Genomic DNA, 26,516 nt, shown 5'->3' on the forward strand with positions numbered 1-26,516 from the left:
ACTTTTGGCAGCAAGAACACATCTCCACCATAAAACTGCCCCTTTAACTTGGGTTGCCAACTTGGAAGTGTCTTTCCCTGCAGAGTTGCCTGGCTTGTGTGAGCAAGGTCAGCCAAGTTCAACACCCAGTGGAGCAGAAGTGTATCAAAGCAGAGACCAAGGGCTAGCGTGTGGTTAGGAAGTAGCGCTACCACTGGGGCAGTTATTGATTTCAAAAATAGCTTTTTGAGGATTTCTTGAAGTTTCCTCTGAATCAGCTGCCCCCAGCAAGCAATTTAAACAAGGTCAGAGCATGAGCTGATGCAGCAGTTGCAATGTTTCAGGCGCAGCAAACCAGCATGCAGACATTGCACACACCATGTTTTACAGAAACATTTCATCTTAGAAATAGTGTTATGATGTGGAGGGCATCTGTCCTTTTCTCCTTCTTACCTCAAGCCTGAGAATTAGGACAATTAAAATGTGTTTCCAAAATTATGCGCCTAACAGTCCTGTTAGACAATCTGCTGACACTTCAAATTTGAACTTTCTGGTCTTTGTGCTGCCAAAAGGTGACATTTCTGAAAAAGAGATGGTTGAGAGAAGACAATCAGATCTGTGGAAAGAGCAACTCTTTGCACCTTTTTCTGTGTTAAGACTTACAGCAGCTTTTACCAAGCAATGCCCTTAAGCAGGTACCATCAACTTCAGTGGGTTGGAAGCTGATTAGAAGCCCTGATAAAGTGCTGAGGTTCCTGTGAGTTGGGTGAAACTGGCAGTGCCTGAGGGTTCAGCCTGCAAAGGTGCTCCCTGTGAGGTGGTCACCCATGAAGGTGGCTGCAAAACTGGTATGTGAGATACCCTGTGGGTTGCATTGCTCTAGGATAGAAAATCAGCCTGCATCCATTTCCCTTCAGAAAATAAACATTTTTTTTGTGTCAACCTCAGTGTCAAATTAGAAACATTGATTCACGATCTGAAGGAAAAAGTAAGTTTGTTGGTTCTGGCAGAAGCAGGGTTTCTTACTATTGGGCTGCTGTAGTGTTGACTGGAATTGTGCTCTCGTCTTGCCTTTTGCTAGAACCCCAGGGCAATTTGTGAAATTTGCCTTTTCGAGCCCTGAACAGGTCTAGAAGTCGGGATGTTTATTTCGGCACAGTCGAAATCATAATCTCTCCTATTCCCCTGGATTTTGTGTCGTTCTTCAAATGCATTCTTCATCCAGACGTCAACAAAACGCAACGCGGGGCGCTGAGAGCGTCCGAAATCGCTCGCTCCGGCCCGGCCGGGACGGACCTGAGCGCGGGGCGCCGCCGCCCCCGGCCTTCGGGTGCTTCCGGAACCCTTCGGGTGCACCCGGAACCCCGCGGCGGGGCGGGGCGGCCCGGCGCCGCTCACCTTGCGGCGCTCGCCGCGCTGTGGCGGCAGGGGGCGGCTCCGGGGCTCCACGCAACAGGTCGGGGAGGCGGAGCGCTGAGCGGGGACGGCTCCCGCGGAGCCCGGCCGGCAGCGGTGCGGCGGAGGGTAGGGGAGGTGAGGTGAGCTGAACGGGGGGGCGGGTTCCCTTGCTGGCCCCGGCGCCTACCGCTGCCAGGGACTATCCGCGGAGAAGGAGGGGCCGGAGCCGGCGGGAGGAAGGCGGCTGGGGCGCCCCGGCAAGCGGCAGCCGGGGCTCCCCGCCGCCGTTTTCGGATGGGGCCGTCGCGCAGCTGCTCGTCGGGGCGGGGGTCGGGGCGGGGGTCGGGGCGGTTTCCAACCGCCTACGCGAGCGCTTGCGGCGCTTGACGAGCGTTGCAATGCTACAGCACGCTGTAGCGCAGTAATTAGCTGCTAAAAGTTGCTGCGTTGTTACATGGAAAGTGACGTTAGGCACAGAAGTGCTGTATCCGTTCAGGTTAACAAGGCGATAGCTTGAAACCCGGCTTGTTTGCAGGAGGGTATTTTATCGGGGTTGTTGTATCCATGTTCCCCAACCGTTTTCCTTGACTGCTGCGGAGTCTTTTCTGTCTGTTCGCCCCGCCTCCCCCCGTTGTGTAAGTGGGATCTTACTAGCTTGGGATCTGCTTGGGCAAGGAGATTATCCTGGGTATTTTTACTCAGGTGAGTAATACTACTCTCACTCGGGCATGGGTATTAGTCGGTCTTATAGTCGAGCTGTAGCACTCTGTGGCTCTAGAGGAAGATGGTAAAGCATATGTGGAAAAACCCAAATTGGAGAAGTGAAGTCAAAAGTATTGATTTTTTTTTTTTTAAGTTGTAATAATCCAAAGTCTTCTGTGACTGTACATTGAGATGTCCCTTCAGATAATTTTTATGTATGCAAATACATCAAGTTTTGCCCATAATAATATCATATCTATATTAGTAATAACAGTGTTGAAGGGAAGGGAAACTCCTGAGATGGGTACATACGGTTTAACTTTCCAAGCAGCTTCCCTGTTTCATCAGAGCAGCTGATGGAGAAAGGCAGAAAGAAGAGGAATACAAATATGTCCAGCTAAGGGGTACAGAAATTAGTTTTGCCAAATACAGCACTGTAAGAAATTTGTACAAATTCACGTAAGGGCCACTTGGGTGCCTGCTTTCATCTCCATTGTATGCTGTGGCTGTCTATGACAGTAGCTTTTTAAAAATGAGAAACAGTGATTATGAAGAGTTCAGCTTCTCTACCAACAACTAGCCTTGTGTTTCCTTTTGGGATAAATGTGAAGTAGAAATGAATAATTGGCAGCAATAGAAAACTGACAGCTGCAAATAGCCTATCTACGGGGTAAAGCCAGTGAAACAAATGACTGCTAGTATCCCTCATGACAATACTTTTTGCAGTTCCTGGTATACAGAGTTGGAGCTTTCCAGACTCAGCTCTAACAGTTTTTTCTGTTGATGAATACTAGTTGCAGTGTTCAAATCTATTTTAGATAAGGTAGGTACATGTGCATCTCACCTGGATTTTCATTATTAGTAAATTTTAAGCTATGGTACTCTATGTATGTTTTACTTGCTTCCGGACAGTTTGATGGGAAATACAAAATAACATTACATTTGGATACATTTTCTGGTAGATTGGTAGAAAATTACTTGTTGGTGGGAAACTTAACCTAATATTCAGCTAAGAAGTCCACTTGCATCCACAAGCTTTGCAATGCATTGCGTAAATTTCCCAGCTTGCAGAACTAAGTTGCCTTCCTTTCGTAAAAGTCTGAGCTCCTGCAGAGTCAGTTTATAAGCATTTCTGTCACCTCTCAGTACATAAAATTACCTTCCACAGCTAAATCCTTGAATCCATGTCTGTCTTACCTGTTGAAGATGCACAAGGTACACTTGATCTATCTCCCTGTTGGACTGTATCTTTAACTTAGGCAGGCTTCTCTTTTAAAGGCAATACTGGCATGTTTTTTGTTAAAAAGGTGGGGTTTAATGCTAATGACCTAGCCAGTCACAAAGCAGTCTTATGTCTTGGTTAGCTTGTGATGAGCAATCTATAAGCTTCTGAATATCTTATTTTTTCATGACTTTAGGGAGAGTTTTTGGAACAGAAACTGCTTGGTCTTGAGTTTCTGATGGCTGTTTTGCTGAGGTATGCAGCTCAGGTGTTGGCATTTGAGTAATTAGCCCCCAACTGTCCTCAGCCCCATGGATTAGGAGGCATTGTTGGCTCACCTGGGGTTGGGGGCAGATGTGGACAGTTTCTTCCCCTGGCAGCTCTCCACTTTTTCAGCTTTAGCTAATCTCTTGATTAATTGTACCCAAATATGTAAAACAGAGCTTGGCTCACTCGGGTACAGTGCAGGTGGATTATGAGCTGTACCTCATGGTCGGGAGGTGGTGCACTGTCTCCTCGTGCAGTGTGGCCTCAGAGACAGGGTGATTTTGCTTCATCCTCCAGGTACTATCAGGGGTTTATTTATAGTATTTTTGCATATGCTCTGATGTGTAGTGCTAATCTTTCCCCTTTCTCATTTAAGAGTTATGATGTATCCTAAGTACTGTTAGAATTGCTATTTCTAAGAGTTCAGTAAAGCAAATAGTAAAAATGTGACCTTTTCCCATTCAGCAAACTCAGTCTGTCTCCTTTTGCATTGCCTTATTTTTGCATGACTGTTAGTGGCAACATTTTTGGAGGACAAGTTAGCAGCTTGTATAAATGCACACAGGTATTAATTTCTATTTTCAATCTGAAGTTCTTGAAGAATGAAACAAAAAAAACCACAACCCACTAAAGAAACAAGCTTTACAAAAATGGTTAGCATTTTACATATCTAAAAAGCGATTTCTACCAGTCTTTTGCAAGGGTGCTTCCTGACTGACTCAGAAGGAAAACCTTGGTATCCTAGAGTTCCTGAAACATCAGGGAGCGGTGTGTGGGGCTGCAGGGCAAGAAGCAATACACATCACTGAAAATAAGTGAAGGAAGAAACTATTTTAAGCTTTTTGAGCAAAAAGCACTGTTAATAACAGAGCAGTTACTTTTAGAACAAGAAAAGGCATCCTAACTAAATGAACCAGCTAGGCTAATTGACATCAGAGAGGAAAGCTTGTGTTTATAAACATAGCTTGGCTGCAGAAAATAAAAGCAAAAGCATTTGTAACTTGTTGAAATATGACAGATTAATAATCCCCATGCAACCTCAAATCCATGCTGCATCAGTATGGTTGAAAACCTGGCCCTGTCAAAGGCATTTGCAAAACTTGTAGATTGTTTAGTGAAAATCTAGATTTTTTACTTCTGGATGCTCATAAGCTTTATAGCCATGTTAAGGATAAGTTGGCAACAGAGCAGACTTCCCCACCACCCTGTTTAGTCAAATGTGTGCATGCATCTCTGTCTGCCTATGTTATTACACTGTGATGTCCATGCAATGGCTGAGGAAACTCCTCTGAACATTTGAAGACCAGGAATGTAGAATTAAGTAAACAAAAGTTGAAAGAAAGTTGGAATGACTTCTTCCAGTACATGCTTCCTGCTTCTCCCACCTTCATTTATTTTTAAATTCAAGTGGGCACCTTGTTCTTTTAAGACTGTTTATTTACCAGCGAAGGTTACGGTTTTCATGATTCTTGGGAGGGAACAAATATTAAGGGTTGGTTTGCTTTCAGATCTGTACTCTAAACTTAGTATGGGTGTCTATTACTTGGTCTTCCTAGCTGCAGGTTGAGGTGGGTGTCTAACAGGATTCCCATTTTTAGTGGCCTGTGTCTTTCTGTGGCTTACAGAATCGTTATCTGATTATATCTTACCTGGGGTTAAAACTGTGACCTAGAGGTCACCTGCTTCATCTAATCATCAAAGCATCTGTGCTCCTGCTTAATATCAGTTGCTCTAAGAGGCTTCACAAGGCTTCATATAATGCTACTGTAGCCTGCCCCCCAGCCGTAAATCATTTTGCTCCCTCAGGAGTGTGAGATGCTGCAAATGAATGTCACAAATCGAAATGTAAACATTTTCAGTCATATTTCTTCTTGTTGGAGATATTTTGCTTCTTCTGAGATGATCTTGCACTTTAATTAATCTAGGCTTGCTTACTGTGTCTTTGTGTTTCCAGACATGTTTCTTTTCTTCATAAGTCCTTGTAGACAACGTCTTAGCTGCACAGGGCATCCATGTGGCAGGCATCATGAAAACTATTTTGATGCCATCAGTTCTGCACAGGCTTTGCTTTGTCTGCACTACTGTGAACTGAAGACGAGTTTGGGGCAGACAGGGGATGGTGAGAAATAGCTATTGGACACAGAGTGAGTGAAGAGCTTTGTGTGAGAGTATGCTCTGAGTTCATCTCTTTTGTGTGGATGTCAGCAAAGGGAAATCCCCCCCCCCCCCCCCCCCGTGATCAGCCAAAATGGCGCTAGTTATGTAGTGGCTGAAACTTAGCTGTCTCTCAGGGCCCTGCTAGGTGGAACTGCCGTTACAGTGACTTGAGGGGCTCGCTCTCTTGCAGTAATTGCTGCAACATCCTTCCCCTTCTGTTTCCTCCTTGCTTCCTGAATGCTGCTGCTTTGAATTTTTATCCAGTGTTACCTTTTAATCTATAGCTGTATTTTTAATGCTTGTTTTTTCTCTTCTCTCCTTCCCCTTTCCACAAATGTTTCTATTCATCAGAGGGCTATTTGTCTGAAGGGAGTGCCTTAAATGGCACATTTATTCTTAAAATTGAACTGAATATTCTAGAGCCTATAGCAATAGGCTGGTTTGTCATGCTCTTGGCCAAGCCTGTAGTTCTCTTTAAGAGCCGACCTGAAATGCAGCGTCACTGCTGGGGGAAGGGGAAAATGGATATCTTGGTTCTCCCATTCTTAGCTACATATGATCCATGTGTTTAGGTGCACTGCAATGACTGCCAGTCGGACTTCCCAGGCTCTGTGCGTAGAGATCTTGTCCCTAGAGATCTTGACCCAGTCTCCCTGCTTTAGGCAGGTACTCATCCAGCTGCAGTTCAGCTCCCTGTTTTGAATGCTGAAGAGCTCAGCAGAGATCGGCACAGATGCTGGCTTAGGTAGCTGCTAGTCCTTTGAAAAACCTGCTGGGAGAGCCAGTGTCACATGGTGGCTCCTGCTGCCTTGCTGCTCCAGACAGATGATTACTAAATGTATTTTGTTGTTCCTAGACAGTTAAGGCCAATTTCTGCAAACACTCATTACGATATAGTCATGAGTGTTTGTGGCTCTAACAGGTCTCTCTGAAACCAACAGAAGTGTTTACAGGAGCATTTCCCGCATTTACAAGCTTTTCCAGAACTCAGTTTCTTGAACTGTAAGTGTGTTTGATGCAGAGATTGTGCCTCAGCCTATTAGTATTGAGGATTGTGGAGAAAGCTGTCAACCCAGGGAACAGCAAAAATTCAAATGATTTGCTGCCTTGGGTAAGCCATCTATTCTTTAGGTTACATCTAACCTTCCTGTTGTGTAGTATTTCACACCATCATCCTGAATGTAATTGCAAGATGATTTAGACTGCTAGGAAGAATTGAGGGATTCACACAACTCTGAAAATATCTGTGGGAGAGTGTTGGGGGCGAGTATTGTGTATCTTATCATTTTGCAGTGCAAAATGATTTTGGAGAGAATTTAAAATGGAGATTTCAGGTGTAACAGACATACAAACCTAAATGCAGAGTGCATGCACAGACACACATAGACAAAGGAAATAAACATTTAGATTTCATTTTTTGATGGCTATAACAAACATTCCAGGCAGCATTATACTGTAATGACTTGCTACTTTGGAAGCTGAAGATTTTTCACGTTTGCTTTTTTGACTCTCCCTTTTTTCCCTCTGCTGACTCTGAGGAAGAATGTTCCTGGGTTGGTGTTTGTGACTGTTGAAGCAAAGCTTGGGTGGCATCTACCCAGTACAATGTGCTGTTCTTTTGTAAAAGAGATGTTGAATACCTCTTTTTCTCTTCCAGATGAGCTGACTCAAATGGAAACATCATAATGGAACCTACAGACAACCAGAGCAGCAGCAATGGGTAGGAAGTAATTTTATGTAATCCTGGCTTCCCAGGTGCCATGACAAATTTTGAGATGGTTTAAAAAAAATAATCCCCCTCTCAATGCAAGAATTGTAATGACTGAGTGGGAGAGGAAGAATTTCAAATCTAACATGCTGTCTTTTACCAAAGAATTGATGAATTTTTGTAACGGGTCTGTTGTGAAATGAACAGTGTTTGACATTGAGCGTCAACGGGACCCTCATGTAGATGCGGCGCTGGGAGACATGGTTTAGTTGTGGACTTGGTAGTGTTAGGTTAATGGTTGGACTTGATGATCTTAAGGGTCTTTTCCAACCTAAATGATTCTATGGTTCTCACTGGTAAGAGTGGCCCCTTGTACTGTGGAAACTCTACTCTTCACATGGAGTTGAGGTGTGTGCTTACAGCACGTCATGCCTTGATCTCTAGTGCACCAGCCCTGTTGCTTCACACCCTCTCCTGTTCGCAGTCTCAGTGTAGCAGGGGGCAACATTGCCATCCCAGTGGCTTGTGTGAGGGAACCCAGCCCTTAAAACAAACATTTCTGCACTCTTAACGCATTTCAATTGAGAAAGGCAATCCTGCCCTGACTCGGGGCTCTGCGTGTTGCAGGTACACATCTTTGGAAGTTTGGGCAATGAGGGTTTTACACTTAGACACCTAACTTGCAAAATTGATTCCCTCCCCCTCTCCCCCCAAAGGGGGTCATTTTTCTGCAGTTCCCATTTCTTTCTTGTTTAGCTCTTTACAACTGCCGCTATGCTTTATACTCATACAGGTCAGTATTCTTTTCCCCTATTATACATGCCATCCTGAGGCATGAAAGGACAGTGATCACTGCACAATCACATTAAGGGGGGAGGCATGGGTGGACAGAGATACTGCGAAGACATACAAACCCTCTACTCCACCTCCTCTGCTATCACTCTCCAAAGTACATCTAACTTAATTTTTTTTTTTTGGCAATACATCTGCAAGGAATGGACCTTAAAAAAAAAAATCTGTTTTCTGGATGGCTTCTGGTTGGAATACTGTGTATAGCAGCCTGATCAAAAAGCAAACCAAAATCATGGCCATTTACTTGCTCAGTGTCCTCCATACCTCTCTGCCTCATCTAGGGATTGGATATCGCCACAAAATGAATCTGACAGCTGTAGTGAATCTGAAGGGTACATTGTGTTCTGTACATAGATGTTATCTTGATTCAATTGGAATATAAATCAGGATATTTAACACTCTTCACAGTGGTTTCTGACAGCTCCAGTGCCAAAGCCAACAAGGACTACAAACTTCTTTCTGTTGTTTTTAACTGTTTATGAAAGTTCATACTGGTTATGGAACATTTTAAGGCATTCAGAGTGATAAGTGAGTAATGCCAAGGAAAATGATGGAAATTGCTCCTGATGGCTGCCAAAAGTTCGTAGGGTGCAGCCTCTACTGCAGTCTGGTTCCTGGGAGAAGGTGGTTTTATTTTTTAAATCTGTTTCCTTCAATTTAAATATTGAAGGGTGAAGGGTTGTTTTTCTCCCTTTTCTCAGAAACATTTGATTCCTAACATCTGTAGAGCAATTTCTTTCATAACAGGCTGCATCCAACTTAGTCTTCTGTTGTTAAAGTTGAAATATCCTTTTGGTTATATTCTTCCCTGCCCTTTTTTTCAGTGTTGTACTCGGCTTGGTTTCTTTCCTTTGCCCTGCTGCTCCTCTAGCTTCATTGTAGCTATGCTGTGTGGGTTAGACTCGGTGAAATCTAAGTGCTTTTCATGATTTGCCCGGCAAGGATATGCTGCTGGCAGTCAGCTTTGGTTCTGGAAAGTGCTAAGTTTAAGAAGGTGCTATAAAGCAAGCCTATGGAGAAGTGCTTTGCTGAATCAGGGTCAACAGAGTTTTGCTGCCTCAGCCTTCTTCAGACTTGCCATTGCTTATAGTGCACAGCTTCATTTACCTCGTTAAACTGGTTTTTGTGTATGCTTGCATGTATGAGTTTCTGAATTTTGCTTGCTTTTCAGCTGTACTTTGGAGGCAGGAGTTTGGGGATAAGATTAATCTATCTCCTTTCCTCCAAATATGTGGAGCCCTTGAAATTCTATGTTTTATGGTTGTAGCCTGTGCTTTACAGTAGCAATGTATGTATTTGTTGCACGGCTAGTTCCTCGACTACTGGTGGAGAAAGACACAAGAGTATCAAGCCCTTGACAGGTTTGTGTAGGGTTTGGGATTACCAGAATGTAAGCAACTCTTTAAGGATTAACCTCTCTGCAGGCATGCTGCTTCTGGTTTTCTGTAGAGGTAGTGAGGAGATGCAAGGAAGAAGGTTGCCGACAGCCAGGGAGGCTTTTGGGGCTGAGAGGTTAAGAATTGTCCTGCTGGACTGGGGCAGCAGAGCCTTTATGGAGTGCTGTCCTTGCCTTCTGAGCTGGTGCAGAAGTCCCCTTTGCAAATGAAAAGGCTACCCGCAGCTGCTTCAGGCTGGGAATCACAATATCCATTTGACCCTTTTCACCTCCAAATGCGAAGGACTCATCTGTGGCAATAAATGGCAGTGGTAAGATGGATTTCTTGTCAACAGAGCTGGGAGAACACATTTTAATTAAAGGACAGCAGTGACTCTTGAAGACTGAAAGTAAGGGTGTGTGTCTGTTTAAAAAACCTGATGCGGTACAGTGCAATGAGATGTTTTGAAAAGCTTGGTAAGGGCATGAATTTGACCTATTTCTGGGTATAAACAAATACATGTTTTACTTTACAGCAAATATATTTCAGGAAAGCTTACTGGCCATGTATTTAATCTAATTATTTTAATATAGCTTGGTATCTATTCCTTCTTCATTGTTACTGTGTGCTTGATTAATTGTTTCAGAATACTGTAAGCTTCTGGGATTTGTCCCACAAACTTAATGGATTATCATACTTTTATTAGTATAATGTCATACTGCATTTTTTTCCTGAGTTAAGGGATGCTGTATTCCCCTTTGAACAGTCCCTGATTCAGATTTGTTGGAATCTTGCAACACAAGCTAGGTACTGATTGCTGTTGTTAACATTGGTTTTTCGTTGTTGTTTATTTTATTTTATTTAACACTTCTTGAAAACAAAGATGTGCAAAGATTTCTTTAATAATACCACCCCCATGCATGCCCACCCAACCGCCAAAATAGCATTATAACAGAAAAGGCCCAGGAGCAACTAAATTTCATAGCAGGTGAAAAATTACTAACTTAAAGAATGGCTTCCTCAAGCTATGTAGAGGTGTGGAAAACTTTCAGATACTTCAGAAGGAGTAAGTTGAATAGATGAACAAGGCTTGAGATAAAATACCATGCAATTACTTTGAAAATCCATGGGTGTGTGAACTGCGTAGTACTGAACCAACACTGAGGTATGGCAGGCATTGTTAGTGATGAGCAAAGAGATACCGATCTTCCTTCTGTAGGAGTGCCAGACCTTGTTGTAGATGCTGTAGGTACTGGTTTTGGCAATGTATCAGCATCTGCACCTTATCTGAAAATGTTGTCGCTTTATGCTTGAAACTTCGGAGTCTTTTTTTTCCTTGTAAATCTTGGCTTCCTTTTGGTCAGCATGTCTGGATATGGGTAGGTATATGGCCAGCGAGATGGTGCTGTGTACATAAAATGCACACAATGTACCCACATCCTGTGTTTTACCACTGATGCCTGAGGTCAGTCGTCTGGCATTTTCAGGAATTCAAAATTAAGAAACAATTGCATCCAGGTTGCCTGCACACCTTCGTTTGTTTTTGGGTTGGATTTGTATTTCTATGCAGTGTTTAAATCAGAAGCTTCATCCCTGGAGAACTCCGTTCTCATTTAATGCATACGTAGATAAGAATGGATCTTCTAAAATTAAAATGCTCATAAATAGCTTAAATACGTTTGGAATTATGATCACCTGTAGAAAGCTTTTCCTGTTACGTTTTTAAGAAGCATTACTTTGGTAATCCTCTTCACCTTAGGAGTGCATTTCTGAGCTTATGATGAGCTGAAGAGTACAAAAAGCTTATTTTATTGATTTGTTTTGTTTGCGTCTTACTTAATGGAGACAATTTCCTTCATTTGCAGTACATCTTTCAGAGACAAGGACCTGAAAAAGGGGAAACTTGTATCTCTGATCGGTGAATAAAAAAACAGGTGGGAAAAGCTGCAGTCTGATAATCTTCAAAACAGATGTAAGGAAGGAGTCTACAGCTGACAGGATATATTCTGACAGAAAGCTTTCTTCGGGGAAACACTGATTTGTTGGACTCGAAATGTTCCACAGGAACTTATCAGTTTTCATCAAATCTTCCAACAAAAATGGCATAGTTTTGTTCTTGGGGCAGCTGGTAAGCTAGAAACCAGAGGCGGGGAACGCGAGGCCTCTCGGCCGTTCCCTTGGTTGTGTGTCTGAAACTTTAAAAAAAGCATCAGAATGGCATTTGTTTAACGTGAAACATTTGTGGCATAGGATTTCTGAGGCTTTATTCTGGGTGGGATGTTCAATGCTCTGCCCCACCTCTTCTTCCTTAAAAATGGAAAGTGGCTGCCAGCACAGCTCAGGAATTATTTCTTATCTCTGTTAGGAGAAAGCATGCACCTGCCTGCCTTCGCTCTTTGGAAAACCCCAGTAAGTAAGTGGGATTGTTGGGATGTTTCAGAAAATCTGAAAGTAATACAGTGGTGTTGTTCCGTTCATTATCTTCCCTGTTAAAGTTTTGACAGAGAGAATGCTCAGTTTTCTTTTATTTTAAAATTCCTTTTGTATCTTCAGCAAACTTGAGATGCTGTTTTCCACACATGATACTGCCAGTGTTCTTTGCCTTTTCTTTCTCGGAAAGGAAGACAAAAAAAGCCCTGCAATTCAGAAGTAGTATCACTGTGAGCAGCACTAGCGGAAGTCCAGTGCTGGCGTCCTAGTGTCTCCCAGGCCTTTCCTGCTTCGATTCCTGATACTGTTTTTCCTTTCTTCCAGTAGTTGGCAGGATCTTGATGTTCCCCACCTGTGCTGTGTGATTTTTTTGTTTGTTTGTTTGTTTGTTTTTGGTCTCAAGTGATTTGAGTATTTGATTTTACTTACAAGCTCTTTTCAGGGGGTATGTGTAGCATGACGTTATGGGGACTGTTCATATTTTTTAACAGTTGATATTAATGCACTTTTTATTTGATCTGTTAAACCAAACTCAGCGTGACACCAACTGGGGAGAGGAGACCATTAGGTAAAGAATACCATATATCAAGATTTAGATGATTTAAATAAGATTCAGGTAACAATTTAGTGACAAAGGCAGGATTTCCCAGGGCGCTTGCCTTTATCCATCCCTTGGTTTCCCTACCAACTTTGCCATTAAATGCTGTTCTGTAAATACAGCAGGGTCCCTAGGAGTCAGGGGTTCACAAGCAAATGAGGCACAGAGATTTGGAGATGAGTAGAAGGTAATGACTTCTGCTGCATTTGTTGGTCCGATACTGTCTAATAAAATAGCCTTTCTGCCAGGTGTAGGGCCAGGTATCAGGGCCTGTAGCGCAGTGTCAGTGCTGCAGGAGCCTCTCGGAGCAGCACTGTGCTTTTCATGGCACTGACGCTCTGGGAAGGCTGTGTCTAGGACCCACTCAGGATAGCGGCGCTACTGCTGCGGGAAGCCCAGCTGAGCTGTGGACTGCGAGGAATGAGGTAGAGGCTTCAGGAACAAGGCCCAAAGAGCTTGTTATGAACATTAGGCCCCTTTCTTCTGTAAGCAGGTGTTTCGCTCCCAGGATAGGTTTGTCCTGAGGACTAACAAGTGGTTTCTAGGTGGTTCGTGGTCATGTCTTGAAAGGCTGTATCGTCATTGCCTGAGTGTCAGTGATACTAACATTTCTCAATTTTTGAGTGCTTGCCTTTGCAAAAATAATGGCATCCTTTTCATCACAGTGTATCTGTGTTTAAGGGATATGTAAAAAAAAAAAAAAAAAAAAAGGCCAGCAGCTATTTCTTTGCCACAGTTTTATTTGGTCATCCTTTTGATTTACCTCCAGGTTTGCAATCTCTTCAGAGCCTCAGCAGAGGCCTCTGCTGTGTGCTTTGAAGAAATTGATGGTAGGCAGTCCTCACCTGGCAGTGTGAAGTGGGGTTAGATTTTCTTTGTCTGTCTCAGAGGGTTGCATAGGCATTTTTGAGATGAGCGCTGAAATGTAGAAGTTGAATAATGACTTGGAGGTTTGTCTCCTTCTGCCCCATTTCCTCACAGTTCTTGCTCTCTTGGAATGCCTCTGTGCTTCCAGGTGCCTTACTTGGATCAATGCAGAAGGCCTTGCCATAAAGCCAACATCCTGTTAAACATCAATCCCTTTTCACAATACCGGAATCAAGAAGCACTTGAACGAGTGCTTTTCAAGGAGGGGGGTGGTGGAAAACTGCTAGAAATTTTTGATGTAAACAAAGCATGTTGTTCTTGACGTTTTTTCCTGGAGAAAGCTTAGCTGTTGTGGCAAGTCTATATATTTTTTCCATTATCTACTGTTTTGCGCGAAAGAACTGAGATGAATTTTATTTAATCTTCAGGGAGATAACCTGTATGGAAATCTCCAGTCTGAGGTATCTGGATTTAGAAAACTTATATGATCAACTGGAGAGGTTTTAAAACAGAAAGCAGCTCTGCCTGTTATTTGTTTATCCTTTTTCCTTGGCCTTTTTTGCCAGTGGACAAGGACAATGTCCATGTGTTAGTACCTATGTAGACAAGTGGAGCTACACTCGTCATCTTAGGCATTACTGTACTGTAATAAATAACAGAAATTAAGCTAGTGATAGGTCAGATTAATGCTTTAAGAGGGGGAAAATGCATTTTGTTGCCAAAAGTGACTGACTACCATAGAGTCATGGAAGAGATGGGAGGACATAAGGAAATGGGCAGGGTTTTCTGATCTTTTCTTACCTTTGTTTCCACCTTGCAAATTCTTTCCAACAGTGAAAGTGCTTATATGACCTAGAGAAACTCCTCCTCCTGCCCAATTTAAGCATTCCTAACATAGAATAAAACCTACATATGTTGCATAAGTATATCCATATATGTTAGTTAGGGGTTTCTTGATTGTTTTCACTATGTTCTCCCCTTCTCGCATCCTAGGGAAGAGGTAGCAGTGATCTCTTACTGCTTATTGATCCTGAAACTATCAAATAAAAATTTAATTGCATTCAGTATCATAGTCAAAATGCTGGCTTCTCCGATGACTACATGATTTTGTATGCAGAGAAATATCTTATTAAAGCTTTGGGTCGTTAAGAGAATGTGTGTTTAAACCGCAGAGCACATAGCAAGTGCAAGACTGCTACATATATCAAGTGTTTGTGTAGATATGAAGTTGGCTTACTGTGTTTCACTGCATAAACTTTTAAATGCCATGATATTAGATGGTGTATGTATGTCCACATGTAGCAATGGAACCTGCTACCAGCCAGAAGACGACGAATGACATTCCTGAAAATTTCCTAAGTAGTGTATCTGTGCAGTCTGTACGGACAAAAGCTTTGTTTAGTATTGGAGACAAGGAAAAAGTCTAGAAGTATATAATTTTTAAAGTTTTCTTGAATAGAGAGCAGATTCCAGCCTGGCTAAGTGCAGGCAAAGGGTTGAAGATATCCTGTACTGCTCTGTTAGTCTCTTCATACTGGACTGAAGCATCCAGGTGTGTCTTCAGAAAGTTTGAAACTGATCTCATGGAAAGGAAACTGACCCTTTTATTTAATGATTTTTCCGGATGTTATACATCTGGAAATGTAGTCTGGACTGCGGGCCCTGGTCCAAATTACCTCTAGTCAAGCAGATGATTTGATGTGAGGTCAAAGTCTTGATATTTACCTAAGTGCTTTGGGAGCCTGGAGTACTTCACATTCTCTTCACCCAGGTAGGTAGGGTGGAATTAGTTGAAGTGTAGGTCTTGGAGAGAGAAATGCTGAATATCATTTCTGTCACAGGATTTCTGCAGGATAGACATGAAGCAATTTGATTGCCTGCTTTGTGCGTACACTTACCCATCTATGCAATGGGAATATTTCGTAGCAGCTTTGATTCAAGTGCAAAATCTCTTGTAACATATAGGAAATAGTTACAGCCTGTGTGTTTGAGTAGCCTTGGAAAACACCAGTTAGCAGGTTCTCAGGGAGGTGTGGATTCCACAGGTCTTAGCAAGATGTGAGAACTGTGGGGTAGCCAAAAGTGTCATTCCCCATGTTGGTATTCTGCAGTTGCAGCGCTGGATGTGCACAGTGTTCAACTTAGTATAGCAGTGTATTTTTGTTTCTTTGTTTAAACAGCAGAATGGCATGTTGGAGGAACCCCAAATTTGCTAGCTTGGTAGAGCTTTCTTCCTATCAAAAGCTTACAAATCTTTTAAAGTACTATAATGGTCTAGATAGATATAGGGGGAAAAAAAACCAAGCTTGATGAAACTTTGAGATAGAGGCATAGATTTCAACTCATTTCCTTTCTTTGCACAGTATCCCTTCTTTCAAAAAGGAGAGTTTTGTTATTGCTTGCATGAAAGATATACATGAAGAAGACTAAATGAATTCTTAATTACTTTACTTAAAAATAAGTAGATAGTCTTAAATAATTAAATGCCTCCTTTCCTTTTTTCTCGGTTTTCTAATTTCTTCAGCTGAAATTGCAGAAAATAATTCCATATATAATTCTCCAGGGCAAATAGGCTCTTTGCTTTTTTTTTTTTGAAAACCTCTCCAAAATGTTGGCTGGATATGCAATTTTGGTGCTGGTATTAGTATGTTTAATTATCAGTGCTTTTGGCTATACTTAGTAGGAACTTTCTAGCAGCAGTTAAATACATTCTCTTCTCTGAAGCTGTCATTCTCTTCTCTGAAGCTGTCAGACTCTCAGCATTATTATTTTCCACAGCTTTTCGTAGGGAGAAGAATCAAGTTCCTTGGAGTGACGCGTGAGCTTGAGAGAGGATGTGGGATTTTTTTTTTTTTAAATCATGATTTAAAACGCTATCATTAAGCCCTAAGAAGAAGAAAAGCACACGTTTCGAAAGCTGCAGTTACTCTTCTTTTCTTTTTGGTAACATCCATTGCACTGAATCCCAGACTTTGCTACGTAAGGCAGGCTGAGCGTCCTGGTGAACAGGATGAAGAGGAGTCATCAGTATGCCCTTGCAGCAAACCATTGCCTGGGCTGCGTTAGCAGGAGGGTGGCTGGCAGGACAAGGGAGGGATTCCTCCCCAATGTCTGATGCTGGGGAGACCACGCTCCCTAGTAGAGGCAAGACACTGAGGTGCTACAGGAAATGCAAGTGCAGAGCTACCAGGAGGACTGGGCTGGAGTGCACAAAGTGCAGGAGAGGCCAAGAGAGCTGGGTTTGTTTTCCTGGGCAAGAGAAGGTCAAGAGGGGTTTTATTCCTGTCTGTTGCTACCTGGTGGGGGTAGAGAGCAGGCAGGAGCAGACTTCTCTCAGACGTGAACAGTGAAAGGATGGGAAGCAACAGATGCATTTTGCAACACAGGAAATTGCAATTAGATAGTAAGAGCAGGGGCCCAGAGAGATTGTAGGATCTCCATCCTCAGTACAACTTGATATAAGTTCGTTGTGCTTTGAGGGCAGATGTTAGATTAACTGATGGCTGGATAACCCAGGCACCTAAATTATTCTGTGATTCTGTCTTGCAAAATGAAAAAATGGAAAAAAAAAAAACCACAAATCTTTTAAGACCTGTTGTCAATTTATATTTTGTTTAAATTAAACCTTTTGAAATATTTATTTAAGAAGCTTCAGTTTCTTGTGCCCCCAGGTGACAGCCTGGCTATTCTCAGTCTCTCTTCCTTCCCTCATCGCTATCTAATAACTCGTCAAAATGTGACAGCTGCTTAGGGAAACCAGCAGGGGTCCAAGGACTGGGGTACTCATCTGGGATCTGAAACCTTTTTTTTAAGGTTGGGGAGAGGGGAGATATTTCCCCTGAGAAGAGTTAGCCATTTGTGAATCCAGCTCCAGGAGTGGTCATCCCCACAGCAGTGGTGTGGTTTTTTGCTGACTGTAAAGTGCTGAAACCCTCCTGCTTAAGCTGCTCTCCCTTGTTCCCCTCAGATTCCTCTGAATATGAGGTTAGACCCATCATTAAAGCAGAATACATTCTGGTTCCAGTTGGCCCTCAATAACAACTGGTGAAATTTCTAATAGATATGGGAGCACAAATTTCAATACTAACACCACAGGATGCTGAGGAGCTGGGTATGCAACCCAGGTGGCAGAGAGTTAAAGTCACTGGAGTAAACAGAAAAAATGTTATTTGCCAAACCGTGAAAGTTAATTTATGGCTCCCTGGCGAGAAGTGCATGTAGTCCACTCACTTTGCAGTTAAAAAGCACAATGAAAATATTTTGGGGTTTGATGTTTTCACTGGACAGAACTGGCGCTTGCCAGACAGCAGCATGTAGTTCTTCAGTACAAGTACCGGCCCCAACCCCGATAGAAATTGGGAGGCTACAGTGTGTGTACTCCATGCAGCCCCTGCACTCCCCAATTCAAAAATTACCAATGTACCACAGTATCCAATTTCTGCTGCAGAACAAAATGGAATTCCTGATGTAACAGCAGACTTGGAAAAACAGCACGTTATTTCCAGAACCTGCTCCCCGTATAATTCACCTGTCTGGCCAGTACGAAAGCTGGATGGGAGATGGCGTCTGACAATTGATTATCGGCACCTAAATGCCAACACAGCTCTGCTAATGGCTGCAGTACCCAATATTGCAACTTTAACAGCCACACTACAAGCAGCTGCATGCAGCTGCACACCCATGGATGGCAGTGCTAGATGTCAGAGATAAGTTCTTTATGGTCCCCTTGCAGGAGGAGGATAAAGAGAAATTTGCTTTCACCTGGGAAGTTATACAACACACCTTTAACAGACTCCCACAGGGATATAAACATTCACCTACAATTGCTCATGCTGCACTTGCTGAACTTTTACAGGCAGTCTCACTCCCTCAAGATGTGAAACTGTACCTATATGTAGATGATATTCTAATCAGAGGGACCTCCCCTGAAAAAGTCGGGGAAGCAGCAGCAGCAGTGTAGCAAACACTATATAAAGCTATTCAAGTTCCACCTGAAAAATGTCAGGGACCAAGTATAGAAGTTAAATTTTTAGGTACTTGGTGGATTGCAGGTAGTGCAGCAATTCCGCTGGACACCCAAAGTAAAATAGAACAATTGCAGATGCCACAATCTAGGAAAAAATTAAAACAGCTTATGGGTACTTTAGGGTACTGGAGGAAACGTATACCTGGATTTTCTATCATTGCTTGCCCACTTTATGAAAGGGAAAACCGTGGAAATGAAACCCAGAACATGAAGAGGCAGTCAAAACTCTAATATAGGAATTAAAGACATATCAGTCACTGGGGCCAGTACACCCCCACAACCCTGTTATAGCAGAATGGGGTTTTGCAGAACATGGTACTTACTGCAATCTGTTCCAGACCTGGCCAAGTGGGCCAAAAAGGCCTTTAATGTTTAACTCAACTGCATTTAAAGAGACAGAACAGAGATATTTTGAGTGGGGAAAAAGGGACTTTTGTCTTCAGTCCAAGCAGTTAAACAAGTTGAGCCACCCATCCGGAAAAACCCCATCGAGACTTGTATTGTTTTCCCTTTCCAGGAACGATACCCGGAACGATACCAGCACACCTCTCCTGCAGATTGGGTCAACCATCAGAGGATTGCTTATCCTTCTGGCAGGAGCAATCATTGTCAGCACAGACCAAATTTAGCTTATATGCCAACAAGCCTGACACATGGGGTGGAGACCCTCACTTCCTTTACTTGTGCTAATCAATACGGTAACTATAGTACATCCTGCACTGTACATGTTTCTCAGTTGTGGGTGCAATCTACTGTAACAGCAATTAAAAGGGAAGGTGATGACGGCACCTTGCCCACTGAGATTCGAAAGGTAATTTGGGATAATGTGACTCAATTTGAAAAGGATTTCCAACCCTGGTAGTATCCAGTTAATTTCATTTATGACCCCACTGTGCAAAGCCGCAGCTTTTGTTTTGACAATATGCAGTGGTTCAATATACACCATATACCCAATCACTGTGCTGGGATTAAATCACCGTGGAAGTCTATCTGTTAGAACATAGAGTATGGGACAACACGATGGGAACAAATGGCAAACTGTTGATGTTGATGCATGTGTTGTATGGGAACAACATGGATTTTTTTGTGAAAGTAATACCATTAAGGCCGAAGACATTTGTCTTAACACAGAACAAAATGTTTGTCATTTTGAAGTACATCCTGATGAAACCCCTGAAACTGTACTCATATATGTTGGAAATGGATGTGTTTGTATGAGAGCCCTTTGTGATTCTATACTTATAGACAACACCACTGTAGAGACACATAATCACTCAAATATCTGTATTTGTAATTTTACCAAAATTATGGGATGCGACTTTAACTATTCAGCTCCTGTCACAACCCACCAATTGCTACAATCTAACTATACATTGTATCAAGATTTATTGCCTACCCCTATTGGAATGAATCTCACATCGGTAAGAAAACTGTCGCAATATGATGACCTGGGTCAATTGCTAAAACGAATTTGGAACAACAGACAAAGAACCCTGATTACCGTCCATCATGATGCAGAGAGGATACACCATGTCCTAGAAAGAGCGAAGAAAGATGGAGAACATCACTGGTGGGAAACTCTTTTTGGATGGTCACCAACAGCAACTGGAATTTTGAATTTGATGCTGCATCCAATTGTAGTTTTGTTAGTTTTGACCCTATTATGTCTGTTGCTTATAATCATAGAATAGTTTGGATTGGAAGGGACCTTTAAAGGTCATCTAGTCCAACCCCCCTGCCGTGGGCATCATCTGTATATCAAAGTTTGGCAAAATCCAACATGTAAAACATATACCGATTCTGTATGTGAAATGGTATACAACTAGTATTAATTGTGACATTTAAACTAAACAATTTATCAAATAATTATACCCTTACTGCTGATCTGCAATACGCCACATATTTGTGACATAGAGGCAAGAGGTAACGGTACGACCACTCCATGAGTCGATAAAGTGATTCACTGTAGTCACAGGGTGGAGCATGATGGGTACACTCGACCCCTTAACCAAACAGGCTCCAAAGGAGGTAGAGGCCTAAGCTGTAAATGGGCCAAGAACTCCTCTAGTTTCAGTCTGTTCTCTGAAAACCCACAAAGGAGCAGCGTGACACAGTGAGCATCGATGCATAACGAGCTTGGAACACCGATCATGCAATTAATACATGAATAGCAGGTGGCTTTTCCAAGACTCATTTATCAAGGAACAAAGAAAGTTGTGGTACAAGGAGTCTCGTGCATACCTTTCCCATTGCATGTAATTTGACTACAGGCCAACCATTCTATTCCATAAATATGACAGCCTAAGTGAGCCTTCCCTGAGCTCTCCCTGCTAGGCAGCGGGGCTGCATGGCGGTGATCGCCCCTTGAGCTGGGACGCCTTTCAAGCAGAGAGACCTTTTACCAACAGCAGATCTTTGGTAAGAGACTGATACCGCGCATAACCTTGTAGTATGGTAACTTTGATTTGTGCCTTGGTAACTTTGATTTGGTCTTGTTAACTTTGATTTGTGCCTTGGTAGTTTTGAATCATTGTTCAAATGATTGTGCCATACAGTAATAGAGTGAACCTTGCCATCGAATGTTAAGTCGCACTTTTACAACTTCATATTAAAACCACTTTTGCTAATACCTTTGACAGTGGTTCTTTAAGGGATCTAAATCACCCATTCTCGACAAAGACAAAGGCTTGCACATCGCATATCTGCATAGCATTCCTGCCTCGCTATTGCTTGCTTTATTCATTTGGCCCTTTCCTAGCAGAAAAGAGGCTTGAGGGTAGGGTGTGTTTCCTTGGGGCTGTGTTTTATCTGAAAATGATAAAAATCCCCTGATTAGAAAATCAATGAATTCAGCTTCAACAAAACAAAAACACTTGAAAGAAGCAAAAAGCCCCCTCCATGTTATGACACAGTTGAAGACAACAGCAAGAGGATGTAGACAGGAATTTTCTAGCTTGTTTTTCTGTAGTACCTCGCAGAAGAGTTTTAATTCATACAATACAGAGAATGGCGAACTCCAGACCTGGAGTTGAGATGATTGGAGCCATTCTTCAAATAAAGCCAAGGGGAAAAAAAAGTCAAAACTATCATTTTTACCACGTGGAGTAAACTACATACTACAAACCTGACTGAAAGATCTTGTAGTCACCGGTATCAAGTTATCAGGGTTAAGAGCCTGAATTAGGCTTCTAGGGAAAAGAGAAATGCTCTTCTTCCTTCTTGACGGAGCTCTAATATTTCTACAGTGCTTCGAATTTATAAAATGCTGTGAAATAAGAAGGATTAGCTACCAACGTTAGCAACTCTAATACTGGTAGTTAGTTTGCCTCTTTGAAGACCCCCACTGCAATCCGGGATGCTTGTCTTCCCTTCTAGGCTTTGCTGTTGGCCACCTGGGTGATGCTGGGCAAGTCATGGCACCCGTCTTCTGTACCCTGTTCGTAACCTGATGAGGTTGACACTGGTCTTTTTGGAGGTGCCCTTATTAAAAATTGTTGTATAAGGATTTCATGTTAATCTTGTCACCTCCACACCACAGGACATACACTGTAATCATCTCTTGCTGCCTTCTGTACTATCTCATTTACATATGAAATTTGCACTAAATAGCTAATTCTGCAAGCTTAGTTTTAAGTTAAAAAATGTGTATGCGAGTGAGTGTTTGTGTAAGTGTGAAATGTATGGTTTGCTGGGAGTCAGGGATTTTGTGTTACAGTTACTGTTTCCAGTGATGGGTGTCTGCTGCTTGGATAACTTGTTCTTTTATTATCTTGTCCAGCTCTCCTGGGTTTCCTTACTTGTTAATTGTTGTGAAATTGTCATCTTGTCTTCAGAGATGATAGTGATTTTACAGGCACTTTTAGGACTTCAAACAATTTCACAAAATGCTGGGTGTGGGTTTTGTTTGTTTGAGTTGGTTTTTGAGGGTGTTTTTTTGGAGTTCATAATAGACATTGTCCATTATCAAGATGACTCCTCAAATCCCCACTCACTTACGAGCAGCTGAGTCCATGATTATCTGACATAACAATGGTATTATCTGCTTACTTTATAATCAGAGCCGCTTGTTCTTTTGCAGTTTTCTATTCACAATCTTTCCTTTTTGGGCAAAGACAAGGAATGGGAAAAAACCAAACATTTTCTGATCATTTTAATATTTTTAAACTATGTGCTTAAAGCTATATGCTTGTAGAAGCTTTATATAAACGGCCTTTTAAAATTATAATTTATTATTTGCTATGAATTGGGGTATAAACTCTTCTCCTGGTATCCGCTGAGTACTTTGACACAAATTGTGCTTTAAAACAGAAAATTAGGAGAAATGTAATGTTGTGGCAGTGTGGGTAGAAATCTTAGCTATATATAGTCTGCTGAGAAAAGTTGAAGGAATCTTGGATAAATGTTTTTGCCTGCTGAATGCTTGGTTCATTACTGGTTGAAAGGAGTTGCAGTAGTTTGTTTTTATAATCGTGCCAAGGAACACCCAGAGCAAAGGACAGGTATTGCTGCTTTCTGAGTGAGTCTACAAATTGTGGTCAGGACTAGAGCCCAGGAGAAATTGCATAACTTTTTTTTTTTTCCTTTTTTTTTAAAGTTTCTTAGCCTCTAATTGCAAGTATGGGCACCTGCAAGTTTAGTAGTATACTCAGGTTTTCATTTGCTACATCTGTGTGGCCAGATGGGATTCATGTTTACATCTGGCTTCTGTATTTGTTCTGAAAATTTTGAAACCGATGTGAGCCATTTTTTGTTTCTCTACAAAAAAAAACAAACAAACAAACAAACAAAAAAACCCCCACAGCCCCTGGGATGCGGCAAATGGCAGGGAGCTGGTACTCGGAGTAGCATCCGCAGGCCCCGCATCTCAAGCGTCCTCTTTTCCTCGACCCTTTTCCTCCCGCCCCGTCCCCGCCCAGCCCCGGCAGCGCCTCGGGGAGGGGGGGGGGGGGCGGGCAGGCTGCGCAGAGCTGCGCTCGCGGACGGTGGGTGCCGGGGCGCGGGCCCGGGCAGGGAACGGGCAGGCAGCCCGCGGTGCCGCACCGGCGATAGGCTACGGCGGCAGCGCCCGCGCGCCTCTGACCCAATCCTTGGGTTCTCCTGGCCTGACAGCGCAACATGTCCATTTAAGGAGGTTGGGTCGTACCATGAAAACTTTGCTAAAAAGGGGAAGGCGCGCACAGTGCGGGCACCTGGGGTGTGGGAGCTGCTGCAAGACCCGCTCGCCAAAAAGCAGCAGAGGAGTCAAAGAGCAGCGGGCCCAGGCGGCGTGCGGCGCCGACGCTCGCCAGCTGCGAGCCAGCCCTTGGCTTTTCGGCGGGGGTTGTGTGGTCCCCCCCGCTGAGAGCGCGAGGGCCGCATCCCCCTCCCTGCCGGCCGGGAATGCATCGAGCCGGGGGAGGGCCCGGGTGCCCGGATGTCGATCAAAATGAGTGTAATCCAACCCTGCGCCAGCCAGCCCGGGCTCGGGAAACTGGGGCTCGGCGGGCGAGGGGCTCAGTGACGCGTTAGAGGGGCACGTTCACGGGAACCGGGCACCGGGCAGGAAGGCAGCCGGCAGATGGAAGAGAAGATTTTGGCGGGGGGGTAGAGCCTGGACAGCTGGGGAAAGAGCTCATGGATAGAGGACGCTTGGCAGTATAAACTTCACGATGGCTGCCCAGTCGAGGTACGGCGTTAAGTAACTTTTGTCGTTGTTGCTAGATTTCATGGAGGGCTTTTCATAGTCCGGTGTTGTTAATGGTGCCCTCGCTCCTTTTCAGGCACAAGTTTGCTGTTGATTTTTACACTGTGTTTTACAGAAATGTGTCTGGAGACGCGTCCTGGGTAGATTTTGTTCGTGTATTTTGTTCACTGAAGTGTCCACTACCTCCTCTCAGCATAAACTTTCTTGTAACAGGAAAAACAGTGTCTTAATTGCTCCCTGTCAAATCTCTCCCTATCCAACAAGTTAATAGCTTTTTGAAGCTCATTTTCTTCTCCCGTGTGGACTTGTCTATTATTTGTTTGGTTTTTTCCCCTGTAACCAGCCTAGTGTAAACAGGTTTCTGTGATTGCTTACAGCAATATTTTAAAAGGTAAATGGTTTATATTTGGTTGGGTTGGAGAGCTGGCTGTATAAAATGGAAGCAGGTTGTGTGTGTGCAAATTTGCTGGATAGGTGGGAGGGTAGAAAATGGTTGTAGAGAAGAGTATGAAAAAGAATGATCCGATGTAGTTGCTGTCAGGGAGCAAAATTCAAGCAAATATACCAATCTTGGTTAAATACTTTTCAACTAACTGTGTTTTTAAAGAAGCAACTTCTTGCCTGCTCTCGGGGGGGTATCCTGTCTAAAGTAAATTTCACACTCAGCATGGGGGGAGGCAGCTTTTCTTAAGTCGTAGTACTTGATGAAGCAGTGCTATTTAAGGTACCTGTTAAATGCCTTTTAGCTTTTACGATGCTTTAATGGGCATTTCAGAAATGCCGATGAGAGAAACTGCTCTTTTTGCTCTTTAGCCCCATACCAAACAGCCACCCTGTGCCCCTTTCCTCCAGGCAGGGGGAAAAAAAAAAAAAAAAAAAAAAAGGGCGGCATATCCTACACAGAAGTTTGGAACTCGCAGTGTATTTTCACAGTGGTGCTTTTCTGCAGGTTTGAAGCCAAGATCTGGCTTTAAATTACAAACTGCAAAATGACAGAGCCCTGAGGTTTGGGGAGGAAGGATGGGAAGATTGATTGCTTCGTTAACAGCTGAACTCTTCTGTAGCTCCGACTGCCTGCTCTCTCTGCGTGTGGGGAGATTGGGAGTACTTAACAAAGAGGCGAAGGTTTAATTTTTCAGCATCTTTTTTTTCCTTTGTATGATCGCTTATTCGCATGATTTACTGGCCTGCATTATCAGCGCGTTGCTTTAATAGGCCCGGATGCTAAGAGAGGATACAGCATAAATCTTAGAGCTGCTGGCTGGCCTTGAAGCTTGGCTTGGCTCCAAGGCCAGGGACACGCTTGACGTCTCAGAGGTCGCACAGCCATTTTCTTGGGTGGCAGGAGGGCACATGGGAGCCGGGTCCCAACTGTAGCCCCAGCCTCAGCAAACTGGCCGAGAAAGGGCAAGGCTGGCACTGGGGTCAGCAAACCACATCCCTAACCTGTAAGGTGGACGGCGCAGAGAATGAAGTTTTTTATACGTTGAGTGGCTCAAACTAAAAGTGAGGAAAATGGAGCAAGGGCTGGGTCCATGGGGCTGGGTACTGCAGGGTAGGTGAAAGGACCGTGCCCCACACCTGCCATTTGAGACGGGCATGGAGACAAGATGTGCACCTGCCGTTCTGTACCCTCCCTTCTCCTCCATCGAGTGCGTTGGCTTTTGCTTTTGTCAGGGTGCTGTGAGGCGCTCAAGCTGTAAAACTGCGTCAGAGCATTTCAGCATAGTGAGTAAGAAAGTAACCTCCGTATGCTTGAACATCAGTGTTAAAGTCTATGATTATTGCTCATTTTAAGACATTTAAAAGAGAGTAGGAGTGAATATGAACAGCAGAAATGAATCTCTTGCAGGAGAGATGTTACATTTGCCAGAAAGACCGGTGCTTATGGTATTTCTGTTTTGGTGGCACAGGTCAGCAGGGGTATTCATCTCAGTCCAAGAGATTTGTACTTTGTGGGTGCATAGAAGCTTTTATTCAACAGTGAAGGGAGAATTCATATTCACAATAAATAATTGGAGTTACACTGCGTGGGACTGAGAGGCCACATCTCCAGAATTCATTTGCCAAAACATGACGGAGGGTTTACTCTGCTAGGTAGCTGACAAAAGATGTGGGTGAGCTTTTTGTGTTCATTTCTCCTCTGTAAAAAATACAAACAATTTCTGCAAGCTCAGTAAATTACTGATGAGGTGGTATGATACAGAGCACTGTAGCGTTTTGGGTATCACTCTGTATGAGGCCTTCGGGC

The 26,516-nt window shown here is 43.2% G+C and overlaps 1 protein-coding gene across 1 annotated transcript in view; it reads left to right on the forward strand.

The window, feature by feature from the left end:
* Positions 1 to 1,350: 1,350 nt before the first annotated feature.
* AFF1 (ALF transcription elongation factor 1) overlaps positions 1,351 to 26,516 on the forward strand; it is a 129,181-nt gene continuing 104,015 nt past the window's right edge. Inside the window, exons 1-3 of the mRNA XM_075149927.1 lie at positions 1,351 to 1,517; positions 7,383 to 7,445; positions 19,100 to 24,247. Coding sequence (XP_075006028.1) covers positions 24,231 to 24,247 — 17 coding nt within the window. The 5' untranslated portion in view covers positions 1,351 to 1,517; positions 7,383 to 7,445; positions 19,100 to 24,230. The remainder of the gene's footprint in view (positions 1,518 to 7,382; positions 7,446 to 19,099; positions 24,248 to 26,516) is intronic.

Source organism: Calonectris borealis, chromosome 4, assembly GCF_964195595.1.
Source record: "Calonectris borealis chromosome 4, bCalBor7.hap1.2, whole genome shotgun sequence".
NCBI lineage: Eukaryota > Metazoa > Chordata > Aves > Procellariiformes > Procellariidae > Calonectris > Calonectris borealis.